The 19906-nt window shown below is 45.0% G+C and overlaps 1 protein-coding gene across 1 annotated transcript in view; it reads left to right on the forward strand.

Annotated features, from left to right (window-relative positions):
• Positions 1-11953, forward strand: part of cdin1 (CDAN1 interacting nuclease 1) — a 57175-nt gene extending 45222 nt beyond the window's left edge. Inside the window, exon 12 of the mRNA XM_084481827.1 lies at positions 11704-11953. Within this exon, the coding sequence (XP_084337953.1) occupies positions 11704-11905 (202 nt within the window). The 3' untranslated portion in view covers positions 11906-11953. The remainder of the gene's footprint in view (positions 1-11703) is intronic.
• The last annotated feature ends 7953 nt before the right edge of the window (positions 11954-19906 follow it).

A 19906-nucleotide genomic window follows, 5' to 3' on the forward strand; every position in this document is an offset into this window, starting at 1 on the left:
ACAATGAATAAAGGCAGATGTGGTGCATATTCTAATGACTCATTGTTGCGGCTTTCGTTTATGAAAATAACCATTAAGAAAAGCCATTTGTATTTTTGTCTTGTCAGGCCATCGCTCTTCTCTGAACCCTTTTAAGCCCCACCGAGTGGCAAGAATTTAAATTTACTGATTTGCAGTTATTGATTTTGGGTAATCACTCATAAGAAGGTGCGTCTGTGTGTGTGTGTGTGAGCTCAGTTTTGGCTAGGAACACGGCCCTGTCTTCTGGGGCTTAGTGAACTGTGCTGCTGCATTTTTATCTCCCAGATAGTGACCTCTTCCCTGCTCTCCATCGCCGGTGGTGGTGGTGGGAGATGGTTGAGGTGGAGGTGGCATCGCCGGCGGGGGGCTTTGCACTGTCATCTCGCTAGCGGATCACCGCTGTCAGGCAAGCAGATCCTTTTGTTTGTTGTTTTCTGGTCCAATAGGGGGTTAAACTGTCAAGTTGACAACTTGCGAGACCATTAGTCGCTGGCCCCCACCGCTGCCTTGCCTCCTAGGCTCCCTCCAACTCCCCTTCCCCCACCTTCGTCCACCTTCATCCCACCACGAGTGAAAATCAATACCAGATTGCCCGAGGACCACTGTTTGGTGTGGGCCTGACCCCTAGATGTCCCCCACTCTGCCTCTTTCATTACATGTAGCCCAGTATTTAACTTCTAGCCCTGATCCCTTGCCTAATTAGTTTCGCTGGGTCCCGTCACTGAGCTCTGAGCTCTGAGCCCTTCAGTCTCTCTCTCTTTCTCTCTCACTCTCTCTCGCTCTCTCTCGCTCTGTGTTTCTCCCTTTCTATCTGTCATTTCCTGTCTACGGTCAGAAATTGATACTGTGTGTGTGGCCGTGTGAGGGGACTCCAGGCTGGAACTGATAAAACAGTGAACCTAACACAGGAGCTCCTTGGTCCGTTTTAAACAGGGGATCCTTGTTTTGTTTTTGTAGCAAATTTTTAAAACTACAATGAAAATCAAATTTGCACCCCAGATCATCAGAGTAAACACGGTGGGATATCCTGTGTGGTGCCGTGCTAATGGCCACATGGAGAGTGTTTGCCTAATACTTGTAGTCTTTGGCTTAGCTTGGCTTTGGTCTTGGTGTCTTAGTTTGGGAATTCAGATGTTGAGTGTACCACTGGTGTAGCATTAATATAACGCTTCCAAACGAGTGACACTTTTGTTTAAATGAATAGTTTGTAAGATATATAGTGTGTATTCTAGAGTGCATGTGTATGAACTCTCTCCCATCATTAAGACCATGTGTCTCAATATGACGACATTACAAATGCTAATTGTCATGCAGGTGATGAACCATAGACATTAATCATTTTAACTAACTCTCCCCAACCCTAGAGTTTGCGTGTGTTCATGTGTGTGTGTGTGTGTGTGTGCTGTGTTTGTATATGAATGTTGTGTTTGTGTATATGTGTGTGGCAGGGGACCGGGGGGGGGTGGTGGAGGGGGGCTTACCACCCACACATCCAGGTGCCGCCACTGCGTCGGGCGAGCAGTCGGCCTCTGACAAGATTCTACGAAATGTTGCCCCCCCCAGCCCCAACCTTCCCCACTCCCACTGGTGGGGGGGCTAAAATTACCCTCAGGAATGTAAACAAACGGCCGAGTAAGCACAACACTTTCTATGGCCGTGCGTCTGTGTCCATCTTCAAATGTCCGGCCTCCGCTCAAAACATAGGGGAGTGTTGGTTGCATGCTTCAAAACGAGAAGATCGTGCAAAATAAATTCTTGCTCTCTCTGGTTACGACAGTCTTTTTTTCAGAGCAGTAGGGCTGCTAACGGATAATATAAAGGATAACGCTAATGACGATCCCAGCAGACGGAAATGTTCCAGCGGTCAAACATTCTTCTTCATCTCTTCGCTCCTTCGTTTACTTCCCTCTACTTGGTTTTGTAATAAGTTTTTGCTGCCCAATTTCTTTACTCCCCACTTTTTTTTGTTTTTTTTTGGGGGGGGGGTGTGCGACGGTTCGGGGCAGCGATTCATTAGGTGTGCGGTGTAGCCGTGAGCAACAGGGTCTGGGTTGCTGAGGTTCAGGGCGCCTGGGTGCTGACATGCTGATTTAGTGGTGGTAACGTGACTGCACTTCCAAAGGTGCTGACTTGGACGAAAGCCAGGCCCCCTTTCTCCCAGGGAGACATTAGAGGCTTGCTGTTTTTTTTTGGGGGGTGGTGGGGGGGGGCTTGGTTCCATGTGTAGATGCTCGGGGTGGGGAGCTCCAGACAACAAACATTCACACCTGCTTTTCCCATGACCTGTTATTGATTCAGCCTTCATTAATGGGAACGCAGAATATTACTTCTCCTTCAACCTTCTCTGACACGGGCATTGAACAAAGTACCCACACCAACATATTCACAATCACGGAAGGACGTTTTTGGGGAGACTAATATAAAATTCCAATGAGCAATAATTTGAGGAAATGTTTGACATTTAAATTAAAGGTAAGCTCAAAATGTGCATTTATTATTTAATTATTAATATATATATATTAATATATTAATTATTGTTGGAGATGTCCTCTAGTTTCCCATGCAATAACTCACTGAAAAACGTTCTACTGCAAAAAAGATACGTATCCATTTTATGTTGAATTGTACTTTTTTATTTACAAACAAACACACATGTTGAATGTTGGAATGTTGATGCTACGTGTGATTTGACCCTAGCTTGCAAAGTCACAAACAGTATAATGTCAAACTCTCTATCTTAACCAAGCGTGTGTGTGTGTGTTTGGGTGTAAGATCGCATGTTTATCTTCAATATGATTGTGTCCCAAAGATCGCCAAGACAAGGTCCACACATGCACATATCCTCTGACCTCACTTATAAACAAAACGCGCACACACAAATGCACGCACAAATTACGTTTCCCTTGCTGGGCAGGTTGGGTAGCAGACTCCCTGGCTGGCCCGGCCAGCCTTCACCATGGTGGCTAAGGTTACCTTACACACTGTTGTTGATTAAGACCATGGCTATATGGGGTATTGTCACAAATTGAAAACACATTAGCCAGCGGGTCTAAGGGCAAGATTAGGACAAGGGCTGCGGACTAGCGCCAGCCAGGGCACAGCAGCAGACACAAAATGGCCGTCTCTTTTCCCAGTCATTGACTGGGTTTCCCCCAGAGAGGGATGGTAATTATCGGCCAGGGCTGCAGGGAGTTCACAATAACAGGTTAAAGGGCTGTGTATCCCCTTGACGCTGTGGTCCCCCCCGCCCCCTCACCCCACGCCGCCAGCCTCTACCTCCAAAGGGAACTTCCTGTCTCCAAGCTTAGCTTACAGACACGATGACTCATCAAAGGCTTGGGGGCTTTCTGGTCAGATCTCCAAATTAGCACTATGGCTAGTGTTTGTTTTCTGAGTGGCGCTAGCTCTAGGTTGAAAATTGTGCAAGCCTTTGGGGCTTATTTTCACAAATTCTGGGACATATTTTCACAAAGTTTGGTATAATATACCATAATTCATAGATTTATTATTTTGATTATTTTGACGGATTTCAGACAAATTCCCACCCATCCCTGACCCTTGATATCAGTGAAGGGACAGCTGACACCATTTGTGGGTCCAAGCATCAGATCTTGATGAAAACCTACTAAGTATACCTTAATTGAAGAGGTTAATCCATTTTAGTGATGTAGAGGGCTATTACAGAGGTAACGGGTGGAGGAATATCTGAGACCAGATCACTCTAGACTGTCTTAGTGGGGCTATTTAACTGAATGAAATGAAACACATGAGCAAATGTGTTCTTACAAAGGTGGGAATGAACCTAATCACAAGCCAAGACATAAAAAACATTTTCATGTGTAAGGATTTGAGGGTCCAAATTTCTCTCCCAAAAACCCTTTGCATTGCCTGTGTTAAATTCCATTACGCTGTTGTTCCTCGCATGCCGTATTGTTCTGATCAATGTCCACAACACAAGTTTGGACCGAGTTCTGTACACTTGACCGCCAAAGCCCGGACCAGACCACACCTTGTTTGGTTTTGCTCCACATCCAAAGCAGACCAGACTTTGTCAGAGCGCGTTGGACCGTGAAAGCGTAGATCTAAGACAGGGGGCTGACAAGCATTATGCACACAGCATGTACACGCGGGTCCCTCCAATACGAGCGCTAATGTGGTGGGGGACATGCTCGGTTAAGGGACTTAACAAGTACCAAACATTCATTAGGCCTCCCTCCATTTTTGACTGGTAATACGGGGCAGGGGGGCGGGGGGGGTGGAGGCTCTGATGTTGCTCATACCATTCCTAATAAAGACCAAATGGGGGTTGGAGTGGGGGAGTTTTTCCTTGGGGGACTTTCTTTGCCCTACCTAAAAGAAAATCTAGACAATGACGTGTTGACCCCAGTTATCAATACAGATGCTTGGGCCCAAATTGGGTGTTTTAAGATTGGTGCGGTTGTTGATAAGATTGGTGGTCTGCTGGTGTCAGGGGGATAGGGGGCTGTTGGGTGGTACTGAGGTCAGTGTAGGTGATAATAGACCAATGGGAGATAGAGGCTCTGGGGTCTTTTAGAGGTGTCACGCTCCTGAAGGCTGATAGACTTGTGAGTGTCAGGGGAATGTTAGGGTATTGGAAGTTACGTTTTTTAGGAAAGAGAGATACTGTGAGTGTGCTACGGCAGGAGACGGCTGGAGCTGTTGACCCGGGAAGCACTACAGCTTAGTGAAGTTTAGTTTGTAGAATCCAAACAAACCACTAAGTTATCTGTGATATGGTTAGCGTTTGAATAAGCATCAAATTTCCCTGTGCTTGCACCCCGGTGGTTTTATATAAATTACCTACCACCTATCTTAAAAAACCAGCATTATTGTTTAGAATTTGCTATTTCTGTTTGAGGTTGATTCAAATGCTAAGAACAAAGGGCTGTGAGATATCATCTTGTTTATGATGATACCGGTATCCATTTGTACACAAAAAAAAACCCTCATGTCATATCAACAATATAGCTGTAGTCAACAAAAGAAAATATTGTTCAACTGAAATTCGCCTAACTGTATGACCAAACCCAATGGGTTGCAGATCCACTCTTGGTCCGAGTCCCACTCGGTTAGGGCAGAGCTTCAATCATGTGAAGTGGGCCGCACGCCAGCGGAGCCACCGAGCGCCACGTCGGGCAGCGTTGCGTAGGAGTTGGACAACGGGCGTCGGAAGATTCAATTTTAGATTTTGTTGTGTGTTTTATAGAATGGGTCCCAATGGATGCCGCTGCGACTTGTGGTGAAGTGCCAGTTCTGATATGTTCACGTTCAAGCCGATCAAGCGTTAAACACCAAAGTTGACGGAGCATTGCAGACAACATGAAAGAAAATAACACGTTTTTAGATGATATGCCAGCATACTTTTGCGTCCTTTTTAATAAAAGCTTCCACAACGACTTGTGTGACATATTGCCATTCGTTTGGATAGTAAATGTTCCATTAGTTATGAATAGCGGTCTACCTCAAGTTGGGCAAGTTCAAAGTTATAAAAACCAGGATGTTTTGACCAGTTTTATGGGTATTATAGTCTATTAAACCATATGATTATTAAATCAGCAACTAGGGTGACTACTTCCCAAAATATTGTGGTATTATTTGAATTTCACCCAGCCCTATTAGAGCAGCAAATGAATGCATATTGACGGTGGGACATTCAAAGGCATCAAAGCAACACAGGTGAAGTTGAGTCATTTTTTGACAGGTCAGGTGAGGCTAGGGGTCTGGTCATGCCCTAAGGGTTTACAGAGGTTTCTATGGTTTCCAGTTAAAACATAGTAATCCTCCTCTGATCCTCCCCCCCCCCCCCCCCCCCCCCTTCATATCCGCATCTCGGGGCAGAGAGGATGTCAATTACCTTTTGTGGTGTGTCATACATTCCCTCAACTTGACCTCTGGCACTCCTCCAAACCACACACCGAAAACACACACAACTGGAACACAACCAACTGACTTCACAAAGCACCTTTTCCTGTGCACACACGCACCACGCCCACCAGCCACGCCCCCCTCCCCCCCCCCCCCTTCATCCAACCAACAGTCAAAACAAACTAGACAGCGACCTGTGTTAGAACACCTGCGTAACAGGCCATTTCCACACACACACACACACACACACACACACACACACACACACACACACACACCACACACACACACACACACACACACACACACACACACACACACACACACAAAAACACACCCCTGTCGCCTGCAATAACGCCAGTGTGACAGTTACAAAGACAGTCCTTAGTCGTTTGCTTACGATGATCTTCTATTTCTTCTACAGAACGAAGGGGGAGGTGAGGTGACCTAATATGCCCATATCTCTGGTGCTGTTAATAACGCTTCTTAAGGTGGGCTGGCTCCTCCCTTAAACCAGTTATTTATGGCTACTGGGTGTGGCGAACATTACCAGGCTTGTTTACCTCCCTGGGTTAGGGTTTAAACTCCCCCCCACCCCCCCTTGCCCAGAATCAACTCTTTAAGCTGTGAGCGTGCAGCTTAATACTTGCAGAAGCTATGCTAGACAAGTGTAGCTATTCACGGCTGAGCAGCTGCATCGCCAGGCAATGCATGGTTTTTCCACCTATTTGCACACCTAAATCTAAACAAGCATCCCCTGCCTAGTTATATGGCCTTAATATATATATATATATATATATTTATATATATGGTGCATCAGTCCACTCTCTGACCACAGTGTTCAGCCAATGTCCAGACTTCTTTTGCTCCAACCAACATGCGACAATTCTCTGTCTTGTGCCACCATTTATTCATTTAGCACAAGCTGTTATCCACCGTAACTTGATGAGTTGGGTATCTTGGATGTCCCGGACATCGAGGTTCAGACCCAGCTACCCTGCCCCCCTATCCTGTGCCGTCCTCTCATTTTGCACCTTTTCTCTCCCTGAGCATCTTGTTTGGCGAACGCTAATGCAGGTCCAGACACTGTACAGCAAAAGGTCCAATAGCGCGACAGACTTTCAGGAAGGTGGGGAAAGAAAAGAGTGCAAAATGTTTGGCAGTGCCTCAGCCACTCTACCTTTTTGCCCTGATGTGTGGATGCAGAAAACAAAGGGGTCTTTGTGAGGGAATACCTCGGAGCCTTAGAGTTCACAGTCATTTGGAGGCTCATGCTATCTAAATCACCACTGGGACGTCTGTTTAAAATGGGCCTAGGCAGTATTCACAAGCGAGCCAGTGTGTTTTGAAGTGGGCTGTATTTTGTACCACGGTTTTATTGATCATTTCTCATGTCATGTGATGTTTTTCTGGCAGTTCTGCTATGTTTTTAGTTTAGTCTTTTCTCACCAAATGTGACAGAACAAATTAACCTTGAGAGGAGTGTTTCACTACCCTCAAGCCTGAGCTTACTCACAGCCGAGTTCTGGTGTCCAGGACCTGCTCAGACCAGTAAAAAACGAAAAGTCAAATAATGTCAAGTCACGCACAACACACACACAAACCCTGTGTGTGTGTGTGTGTCTCTCTCTCTTTATTTATCTAAGTGTGTATGTCAAAAAAGTGTATTTTAATCTTAAATTGATACGCATTAGCCATTATGCCGTCTGTTTCAGGGTGAGCTTCATAGTTTTAACTCCATAAATGGATATTAAAAAAAACGGTGTGTTTGTTGTCTAGTTCCCCAAGTGACGTGATCTCAGTGTGTGTGTGTGTGTGTGTGTGTGTGTGTGTGTGTGTGTGTGTGTGTGTGTGTGTGTGTGTGTGTGTGTGTGTGTGTGTGTGTGTGTGTGTGTGTGTGTGTGTGTGTGTGTGTGTGTGTGTGTGTGTGTGTGTGTGTTGCTCGGCACCTGCTTTAAAACACCAATGGCGCCCTGCTCATTACCCAGCGACGGCGTGCCTGGCAGCAGCACACCGCACCGGGGCTCGTCACGCAGCGAGCCCCCCTGCTGAAATTACCTGCTTTAACAAACAACTTCCCCAACTCGTTCCACAGCTAGGTGTTTATCGGAAGATGACTCTGGGTTGACGCTGAAGGCGCGTGTGTGTGTGTGTGTTTTATAATAAGCGCACACCCGGTTAAGATCTACCGGCCGACATAATAAGCCCCACAATTAGCCCCCCCAGAACTCAAACTGAGCCATGTATAAAATGATCATATCTATGTAGTACTCTACTGTATTGGGTTTGCCTCAATACACAAAATAATTGATTTATAGAAATGTACTATATACCAAGTGTATTTTCTGTGTGTCTAGATATGAAATATATTTTATTACTTGTTTGGATATATATATATGTGTGTGTGTGTGTGTCTGTCTGTCGCAGTGTTTCCAATTAATTACCTAAACTATTTGTCCCGCATTGTTTAATAATGAACCGAAAATATTTGTAATTCTTTTACAAATATTTATACTTAACAAAGGAAGAAAAAAAAAGCAAGAAATTCTGAGATAAAATCAGACAATGAAAGCGGGACAACTTAAATGAGGATATCCCTTTCTTTGGAGGAAGTTTGTATCCAAAACGAGTTGTAGTTGTGCAGTTGTAATGTCGCGTTACAACGTCATGTTATCAAAAGCAACCTATATTCCCGGCCCGCAAGTAAACATCAGCTTGTAGTGCCGACGGCTATCAAGATCAATGATAGACGCGTAACAGATAGCGATAATTATAGGTCTATGAATGTTGTTCACCACTGTGTGATTTACTACCTTTTGGAGTGTTTGCAGGCGCAGATTGTTGAATTGGCTGAAATAAAATGCATCCCCAATCTGAGATGTTTGGCACTGCATGCCCCACCCCAAAGTTCCTGTTCATTTTACTACCCCCGAGCAAGGACCTTTTCAATAGCGTCCAGTTGCAAATCTCCAGCCTCAGTATGTTAAGGTGGAAAACACTATCACACTTTCTTATCAATAAAAAGCGTTTACGTGCTGCTGTAAAACATTGACTAGAGTATGGTTTTATCACGCTTATCGTGTATTGTATGTACCCGTGTCAAACCAGCATAAATAATTCTACTTCCTCTCTGAAATGGTCTTAATTCTTAAAAATAAAAGTCCCCATAGCAATTCGATAGTAGATGTTTTCTGTGTAAAATATGTATGAAAAAACTTTAAATAACAAATATACGGTCAGAAAAACTTTATATATATATATATATATATATATATATATATATATACTGTGTGTGTGTGTGTGTATGTATATATATATATATAGTGTGTGTGTGCCTAAGTAGAGGTTGGAACCATTTCTTGAGAATTTAACGTCGGTCTTCAACTGAGCCTTGACCCCATGACCTTCCTCTGCCTGGGCCCTGAGTGTTATTGTTTCTAGTCGGCCGTCTGTGTATTTCTCCTCACTTCAAGGTCCTTCTTCAGTGTCCTAGCGCTCGCATTAATTCTGTGGACGACTCCAAGTCCCATTTATTTTCTTTTACAGTATGGAAGAGGCCTCTGTGACACCGCTCCCCTGTGTTTATAATTCCCCCCGCCCCTCCTTGGCTCAATTCTGTGTCTGGCCCCTACACTGACAGGCCAGGAGCATGATGTATCATACGCCAGGGCCTTATCTGTTGATGTACAGTTTTAACCTTTTTCAGAAGGTTGCCTCTCCCCCCCCCGCGTTCTCTGCACAACCCTTCCACTTCTCTATACGTTCTCCAGTGTAAACCCACCCATCACAAGCCGGAGCCTGCACGTACACAAACATGCATGCACGCACACTAACATCTATGACACACACACGCGCACGCGCGCACACACACACATCCATGCGCACACGCACACGCACACTAGGCATCCACACACATGGGAGTACATACAACACGGCCGCCAAATAATAATAAAAAAAACTCAAGCATAACCCCTTTTTCCCAACGACATCTAATGTAAATGTTTAGGTTTTGTTTCCATAACATTTCCATATTAAGAGTTGCGGGCCATGTGCTTTTCGCTAGGCCGGTGCCTGGTTGAGAGAGGAATGGCAGCTTTTTGAGATTTGTGCCGTGCTCAAAGGCTGAGCTATGTGTGTGTGACATTGCGGTGAACTTGCCGTGTACATCTGTGGGCTTTCTCCAGGGCTGTTAGCTTTGGCCCGTTCGCTCATAGATACAGCACCGTAAATTACACGCTGTAAAATACGGAATGCGGGCCAGAGCGCTGTGTGTGTGTGTGTGTGTGTGTGTGTCTGTGTGTCTCTGCCTCTCGGTACAGTACATGCACTGCCTTAAGGTCTAGTTGACAAACGTGTGAGCCAAGCACAGTATGTGCACGTAGACTGCAATGTCATGATAAGAGTCTAGCTCCAGTATTCTAGTCTAGTATTGTGTGTTCATGTAGTGTGACTACTTGGTCAAAGGTCAGCCGTTCTGGGAATGAATCGTGGATTTATGAATGGTTGCTTTTCTTCAACAGAAAATATTGATTAGAACGTGGGAGCCTTATGTACTTTGGACCTTCCTGCTGTTGTCTACAGCTTTTTTTGGCAAACCTCCCGTCCTGGGGTCTCAGGGGTGGGGGACACTTTTAACTGTCTGAGGATGAAATACCTGGGACAGGACCATGGTCATCCCCCTAAATCTGCACTGGTGTGCAGGGGGTGGAGTGGCCCTCAGCCCGGCGCTTCAAACTGTGACACGTATTTACGTTTGCCAGCTAATGTTCAAAGAATAGCTCGGATGTGGACGAGGCAGAGGGGAGCCTGTGGTGTCTCTTCAGGGCGTCATAAAGAGCCGGAATGATGATTTATGGCCCTGGCCAGGAGAAGTAGGGAAATTACTAAGCATCTTCCATTTGAATTGCCTTTTACACTTTTCAACAAACCCTCAGATATATACTGTATGTCCAACAGACCCAAACAAAAATGCAAGGGCTTGAAGGGTAGCAAAACTAAGGGACTCTAAGCAGGGTGGGGGGGGGGGGGGGGGGTAAGGCTTGCATATAAATATTGTTGTAAGTTGTCTTCCCAGCGGAATGACAAGGCGTGATTATTTATAGAGTTCTGGAAGACAACTCTTGCCAACGAAGACAGAGTTGCTGTGTCTCTCACAGCTTGTGTGAGTGAAACAGCTGAGGACTGCGGTGCTAGCCAACCCCCAGCGGGTGCACTATTTAAGTTTTCGTTGCACCCTCCCTGGGTCCTGCTCTGCTCGGATAGCTGCCGGTGGTTCTTAAGCACCCGTTTCCACCGTTTGCTTTCCCCCCTATGTTATTCAATGATTATTGTTATTAGATTGTGTGTGTGTGTGTGTGTCTGTGTGTGTGTCTGTATTCTTTCTCATGTGTTTGATTGAACATTTCCTGGACGTTGATCAGAAGAAATCTGCACATGACATGACTTTATCTCACATCGCTCTATCAATCTGTCCCAACTGTCTAGCGTTATACTTTATTTTAGTTTTATATCTTCTAATAGATATGTATTAAATCTTGATGTGTAGTTGAGATACAAGTCTAGCTAACACTTAAATAACAGCTAAAAGAACCGCAACAATTTCACAGAACCATTGACATTATCTTTGACATCCCAGCTAAACTTGCCGTGTGTGTGTGTGTGTGTGTGTGTGTGTGTGTGTGTGTGTGTGTGTGTGTGTGTGTGTGTGTGTGTGTGTGTGTGTGTGTGTGTGTGTGTGTGTGTGTGTGTGTGTGTGTGTGTGTGTGTGTGTGTGTGTGTGTGTGTGTTCTCCTGTAGGTTCGGGCCGGGCCTGGTGATCTACTGGTACGGCTTCATAGGGGAGCTGGACTGCAAGCGAGACCGCGGAATCCTCCTCAAGGAATGCTTCCCCACTGACATCGTCACGCTTTGCCATGGCGCCCGCCACGAAGGCCCCGCCCCCCCTGGGAAAACAACGACGACGACGACAACAACTACCGCAGAAGAAGAGTCGTCGTGATTGGCAGGTTCACGAGAGATTTCAGAAAAGAATGTAATGGCGCCTGGAACATGGGACGGGGGGAAGGGAGGGAGGGAGGGAGGGAGGGATATGGTATGAAAGAAAAGGAGAGGAAGGGAGGTGGAGAGGAAGGGTAAACGTGGAGCTATGCAGGCTGGGATAGATGGATCCGGAAGCAATTTAGTCTTCCTGCAGTGGGAGACTACCAGCAAAAAATATATTGCCCTGAACTGTAACTGACCCTCTTTCTATTTCCAAATGTTTTTTTTTTTTTTTTTCTTTACTTGGTATCTCCCTCTGACCCACCCTGTTCACACACACACACACACACACACACACACACACACACACACACACACACACACACACACACACACACACACACACACACACACACACATTCTATACATCTGCCAGTTGGCCCCCACACCACAGTGTGAAACCCTGTCATGAACCTTTCCAGGTTGTGCAGCCAGCTCCTTGGCCTCTCCGAGTATCCAGACCAGGGGGGCGGGGGGGGGGGGGGGGTGGGTGGGTGTCGGTGGGGCCAGGAGGACGTTGAGGCTCTCCCTTATCACTTCCAAGGCGCTGGCCCTTCTCACTCCTTCCTGCTCTGCTCAGCGGGCAGATAAAGAAGGAGTGGCCCGGGTGAGGGGTGGGGGATCTGTCTCTCACCTACGTCACTCACTGGCCCCTCTGTCACACCACGGCACAGGAAACGGGAGCACTTCTGATTAAAGCCGGACCCCGCGGTGACCTCCTTTACGGGCGTCGTTACAAAAAAGAAAGAGGACACGATAGCTTATTGTGGAGGCGTTTTAATAATGGCTGAATAAATTGTGTCGTTGTTTGTTGTGGGGTTCTTTCAAGTTGCGAATTGTGTTGCTTTCTTTTATCATTCAAATGTAATTCTGTTGAATCTATGTTAAGCTTTGTTCATGTTTATTCTAAAATAAATTCAATTGAAAATAATTGTGGCTATTGTCTTTTCATTTATTATTCAAATATAAATTGGAAAATATTTCAAGCAAAACAGCAAAACATATGTGTCTATGCTTTTCTATTGACAAACTTGGGCTACTAAGTATTTCAAAGCACAGACTGGGTTGCTATTGAACCGACACAGAATACCATCATGCTGGTCAACTTTAAATCCATGTTCAGCTTTACTTTTCTATATATATATATATATATATATATATATATATATATATATATATAGTATAAAGTGTGTATGCTGTCAACCACCAGTTGTAGTCTTGGAGATATGCGTGGAGATAAGAAGGGGGTTAAATACCACTAAAGTGTTACTTGATTTGTTACCCTTAAACCTCTAACCTTTAGCCAGGCACCCATCTAAGCCTTTATCCCTCAATGAGGAGGCCAGGCGGGTCAGGCCAGGGTCAGCCAGGCGACCAGGGTTTCCTACGCCTGGGCCCCCCTGCTCTATGTGGTGCAAAACAAGTGTCCCCATGTGTCCAGTTAAAGCCGGGGCCTATTGCCTGCCCATGGAATGCTTAGACATCAGTTTATGACTCCTCTTGGACACAAAACAGCTATTTTACTCAGGGCAGGAGGAAAATAGTGCATTGAATAAGGACGGGGGGAAAAATGGAAATCAGCAGATTCAGTTCCTCTCAGGTTTCAAGCCTTCCTGCCATTGTTTTCCAAGATGGCTGTTGCACAAAAGAGGAGCCGGGGTCAGCTCCGATAAATTAGTTTCTGCACACAATGCAAACCAAATACAGCTTTTTTTGAAATCCCCACTACAAAGGCAAAGGCCGACCTTTCACGTCAGCTGACGGGATTTCCATGATGTAAGTCTTGTGCGTATAAAAGAAATGCATCCATCTGATGCCTTTTTTTTTTGAAGGCCAGACATATTTATTTTGTGTTTTTCCGTGCTCCTGTCTGCTTTCTCTTTATAGATTCATTGTTCTTGTCACAACAATGGGGCACTTAGGCGTTCTCCAAATAAGGCTGGTCGTGAGAGGCCAGGGTTCTCGCTGTAATGTGATTCCGCGCTCTGATAGTTGAGAAAAAGCGTCAGTAGACTTATATATCCACCGTCTGCATTCATACACCACCCTCTGCAAATCACTACAGAGCATATGCAACTGGCTTACTGCTACTTTCTTTCACTACAATTTTTCCAATGAATTGATCATAGTGTTACAAATAGTGAGCCCATTTTTTTAGCAGGTAGATATTATTAATGTGTTTAAAGTGAGGTTATCGTGAATCCCGTCCTCAGTCTCTAGATTATCTGGTTGGAGCCAGCTAGCCTGCTCCAACCAGTCCAGTCAAAACTTCACTTCAAAACCCAGCCGTAACCAGGCCATCCGATACACAGGCTGACAGAGAGAATGTGAGTGAAGTTGAGAGAAAAAACGGAGAGGTTGGCTACGTCCCATCCCTCCAGCAGACCACCGTACCGCCTTCCTCTCAGGTTCTTTCGTTATTTATGTGGAGGGGGCTTCTGGCTAGTTTTCCGCCCCAGGCAACACGGCGCTTTTGGAGGGAAGGAAGATCATCTCTGCTTCCTCAAGCCAGCGAGAAATCAGAGGCTGGAAGTACACAAAAAGCCCAGTTTAACGAGTCCACCATGGCCTGTCAGAATACAAAACCAATGGTGGTCAAACAAGTACTGTGCTGTTTGTTTACAGTTGGTACTAGCATACATTTTAGGCCTGTGGCTTGAAGGTACGATTGTAGCATATTCCTTATCCCCAAAGTTTCTATGATTATAATTGTTTTTTTTTATTTGGGAAAGTTATGGGATTTTTATTTTGAGGATTTCCTTAATGACATTTTATGCATTTTCAGCCTAGCCACTGACATTTACAAATTATTAAATTAAGTTTCCAAGATATAGATAGAAGCAAACTAATAAGTTTCCAAGATATAAATAGAAGCAAACTAATAATAGCCTATTACAAATTAAAGGGTGCATTCATTTTCAAAACTATAAATGGATACCACATGGATATAATATAATGTTTTCATGTTTGTTGGGGCGAGCAAGTGTGTGGACAACTTTTCATGCGTTTCCTCCTAAATAGTGTTTGAAAGGATTTCTGCTCATATTATTGTGTCATGAATTCTCAGACGTCATTCTGTTGTATATTAACACCGTTGATCACTGCATAGCAATGCTGTTGCTGATGTTTAATTTTCAAGGGGCCTAGGCCGTATATATGCAGCAGCCCCAACAGGTAACAGTAGGCCCAACAGACCTGGCCCCCAGCTCCACTGGCGGTGTGCATTTATAGCTGAGGCATCCCAGGGGAAAATTAAACATTTTGTAGTAAACAGTTTTTACGTTCTACCCGGCTCTGCCAAGATCCTCGTCGATTGCTATATCGACTGTACTGAGGACCGCTGCTGAAATGGGATATCGATATGTTGGGAGTTTGTTTTGATGGGCGATGTCGCTTTTTGGCATGCCGGCTGACCAGGGCACATTGTTTAAATAATAATTTGTGATTATAAATAACCCGAACCCTGGCCAAAAGACAGCAACGAGCTCAGAAGGTATAATTTTTGAAGAGAAGCAGAACAAATATGTCACTTACTTCCACCAAAGACTTTAAAACGTAATGTAGTAGTCACCGTTCAAGTGGAACAAGCACGGATACAGCCGACAGAAACTTGGGACTTTTGTCACCCTATACACATATCACTTCTGACACTGAATTGACGTCACATGTATCCAGTGGCCAGACCGCAGAAATATGTAAATGTCTCTTAAAAGAACAGATCCACCTGAAGCCTACTTCCCAGTGGCTCAAGTCGCTTGCTGTTCAAAGGAACATCTTGGCCGGTGGAGACCTAAATGTCTCATATAGCGGATGACAACGTTGAAGCCTTTGAAGGGTGTTGACTGCGCTTCTTGCTAATTGAAGTATTCCACTCCGTCAAAGTGAACCGTGTGTAACTGTAGCATAACGGTGTGTAACCCCATACTGTCAGAACGCATGCATCCTTGAAGCATATTTGGGGTCCGGCCAGACTGAGATGGGTTAGCAGTGTATGTGTCTATGACCATAGCGAGCTTGCAACGCCCCCCGCTCCGGCCTGAATACCGACGGCCATACTCGCTGACTAACAGCCGCCTGTGTTTACTTGTCAGCTCGGATTTGTTGCCAACACTGCAAATTGTTTTGTCGTGGATGGGAGAAATAAAAAATGAAATTGAAGGTTGGAAGCCTTTTAGAGGCCTTTTAGAGAGCCAGAAGAGAGAGCTTGTGTGTGGCTGAGAAGGCAGCTAGGTACAACCTACAAGGGGATCTCCTCCTACGTCTTGGAAAAGGTCAGCCTCACATAGTGGCATTTGGGCTGTGACAGAAGTGACCCAGATACTGTGTCATCTCTGGTCCTCAGTGAAGAGCCCAAATGGGCCCTATGACATCTGCAGGCCCACACTAGCGGGTTGGCAGGGGGGACTCCGGAGGGTAAAGAGGTAGAGGGAAGGGGAAGGCGTGAGGTGGTGGGAGCTGGTAGAAATACGAGTCATCGCTATAATGGAGTTAAGAATCCGAGGTATGATAATCAAATTGAGCAGGATCCGGTTGTGGGATGCTTGGAAAAGAGGAATGCGATACAAGCCAAACACCCAGGGTGCCTGTCCACTGGTATTCCATCTTTAAACGGGACTGACGAGAGCTATCGCTAGCTTGTTAAATAAGTATCTCTGTCATCAATTGAGGAGGGAGGGGGGCTTCCGTGACGTGGGGGGGGGATGGCTATGGAGACTGGGGCATAGTTATTATTATTATTATTATTATGGGAGACGTCAACCACGGTGTTTGATTGGTGCTGAGAGCAGAGTCTGGATCCAAGGTATAATCAGAACCACTAATCCAGCTGATAGTAGCCTGCTGCGCCGGGGCCAGTTTTCATTCATAAGTACCGTCGCTTGGGTCAAAACAAGCCTTGTGATCATTAATCACCGCGCAATAAATCCTGGCATGAAACCCTAGAAGAGATGAGCCTGCTCCTCTATTCTGATGGCGGCGGCTTAATTTTGGAAATATTTGAAAAGGGGCAGATGTGATTGGTTATTTCTTGAAAATTGTTGCCACCGGCAACATAATATTTGTGCGCTGGAAAATTGTGGAGGGCACAGGCCTTGCAGTCCCGCCATGTGAGTGAGGAAGAAGAGGATGATGATGAAAGGAGAAGAAAAGGAGTAGAATAAGCGAGGGAGGGAAAGATTGTTACGCGACTCATCTTTTTTCCTTCCCATCGCCGTGGTTTATGAGTATTTTGTTGAGCCTTCACTGTATTGAGCAATTAACTGTTCAGCAACAAGCACAGTGCCAGTTCCAGGGCTCCTCCACCGCTTGAGAAATATGGGAAATGTATCACTTTTACAACTTATTCTCACCTCCCACCACCCCCAAACCACTCTCTCTCTCTGGATACAAGCTCCCCATGGCATGTCCTTGAGTCCCAGTTGACAGGTAAATATACACTTCCATCCAAACACATATCACATATCTTCTATATTTGACTTATGGAAGGTCAGGCGGGCGAGGAGATCGATGCCACTGTTCATTTTTAGATGGGAGATGATGTCATGTTGCAATGTATTGTGGGTTATGGATCCGTCAACCTGTTGCTCACTAAAAAGAAACGGCCATCGGAACTTTGGCTTTTCTCTGGGCCGGTAATTAACACAAAGACATGAGACATTCTTTTAAAATAAACACTTTTTCAATTCACTCTAGCTTTCCTGCCGCCACCACTTCTACACTTTTAAAGACCTCCACCTGACAAAAGTTTCCATCTCTGAGCAGGTCATACAAGAGAGAGAAACGGGGGTGGTGGGGAGGGGGGATGCTTCAATGGAGCAAGGCAACCGTTTGTCATTCAAATCCGAATGGCTCACTTGAACCTCGGCTGGCCTTTTGTAATGACCCTGTGTAAAGATCTGTAATGTGGTTTTCCCATCGGGCCACAGGGAAACCCAAGCCCCGCCATTCAGGTGTGCAATAAAGTGCTTTTCACTTTTTGAAGACTTCCTGTCTCCAGTGGCTTCCATCATTAACTCCTCCATGGCCAGACCGCAGACCTTTCTATTGGCCCAGCCACTTCTTTATCACACCAGTGATTCCCCCAGGTATATCCGCTACCTGGCCACAGATAAGATATGTAGCCGGGTGCGGGTCATTACTGCCAGACCAAAAGGCTATCGGAGAATATTTGACAGCGGTTGATACTGCTTGTTAGTAAACAATGTTGAGCTTGTTTCACTACTTTGAACTTAACCTTTAATTGTCAAGAGGAGATTTGTAAAAACCCTCGGCACCCCTAGAAATAAATAGCAACAGTTTTGCCATTCCTATAAACAGCGGTGCTATTTATACCCGCCCAACAGTGGTGATGTTGCTAAACAAGTTTTTCACTGCAGCTATTGCTTTTCAACACCAGAGCTTTCAGCTGCTAACAGGCACATCTAGCTCCACTTGGACAGCAGTCCCCTCACAGAGACATGTAAAGTTGCACAGCCTTGATACAAGATATTATTATTACAAATGTTGCTGCTCTATTTTTGCGCAAAACACAAGCACATGTTTCTTTCTCCATGCCAGTGGTTAACAATTTGAGAAGATAAGCAAATGCCTAGACTACCTAGGTTTTCCACTCAATAAATACATGGCCTTAAAAGTATCTCTCTCTCTCTCTCTCTCTCTCTCTCTCTCTCTCTCTCTCTCTCTCTCTCTCTCTCTCTCTCTCTCTCTCTCTCTCTCTCTCTCTCCTTTTCTCTGTCTTTCTGCCACTTTGAACAAGAACATTCTTATTTACCTCTACCTAACTCCTACACCTCTCCATTCTCTTTTTGTGTTCCTGTTTTCCCTGACTCCATTTCATCCAGGCAGAGTAACATGCATCTCATTCACGGAGAAAAGGGCGTTCGTGCGTGTCTTCGGCTTGAGGTTAAAACCAACTTTATTTTTCGAATTAATTTGAGGGAGATCACCGTTATGTTTCACAATAATTGTTAAGTATTGAGAGATGTAGGGGGGTCGACTCCGTAGGTCAATTTTCCATTATGTTTTAACAGGCTTGTAATGCGGTAAACGTGAATGTTTGTTTAAACGGGTTTAGTCACCAAGTTCACATTTCCCATTATGTTATGTGTTTATTTTGTATTCATCTTGGTTCCCCACTTAGCTCCCAAAGACATAGGTCGACTAAAATACCAAATAACAAGTTCTTTGGTTAGGATTTATGTAAGTTAATATTGATTATATAGGCCTATGTATAAGTTGTAGACCTATTAATTGTATCATGTTTTGTTTTGAGATAACCAACAATAAAGTAGTAGCCAAAACCATTTGCCAGCCTCTTACATAATTGTATTATGTGTAACTTTTAATAATAATGATAATAATAATAGGCCTAACATTGATTATTAGTATTATATTATAATTCGCATATTATAATTATTATTCGTTCTATTTGTTTCTTGTTTTAAAAGGCTATTGAAAACAACCTCATGTTCTACACACGCTCCTTCAGCAAGTGTGTGTAATCCGGTCCAAATTGATGCACAGCCATGGTGGTGTTCCCTTCCCATTGTCCTGCATGGCTTCTCGGGCCGCCGTTCATTTTGTTTGGAAAAATAAGGAGAGGTTTTAACTGCCATCCGAGACGATAATGGTTACCGATTCTGTACTCGGCCAGTCATAATGTTCAAGTGGGCTATGATTAATGATTTCAACGTGAGCGGGGGGGGGGGGGGGGGGGGCACTGCGGCGAGGGTCCTCGAGCCTCATAGCTGGGTGACTGCAGTCCTGCTGCGCGCTCTTCAAGCTGCCACTCCTGCCCCAGTAAACTGTGTACAGATAGTGTCGTCCGCGGGGAGGGCTATATATGTAGACCTAGGCCCACTGTGTACACAAAGAAAACGGAAAAATAAAAAGCTTAGAGCTCGGCGCACACGTACGCGCACACTTGCCCATGAAGAACGTCTGGCAACAAGTCCCCGGAGTA

Source organism: Micromesistius poutassou (genome assembly GCF_964030765.1).
Source record: "Micromesistius poutassou genome assembly, chromosome: 17".
Lineage (NCBI taxonomy): Eukaryota > Metazoa > Chordata > Actinopteri > Gadiformes > Gadidae > Micromesistius > Micromesistius poutassou.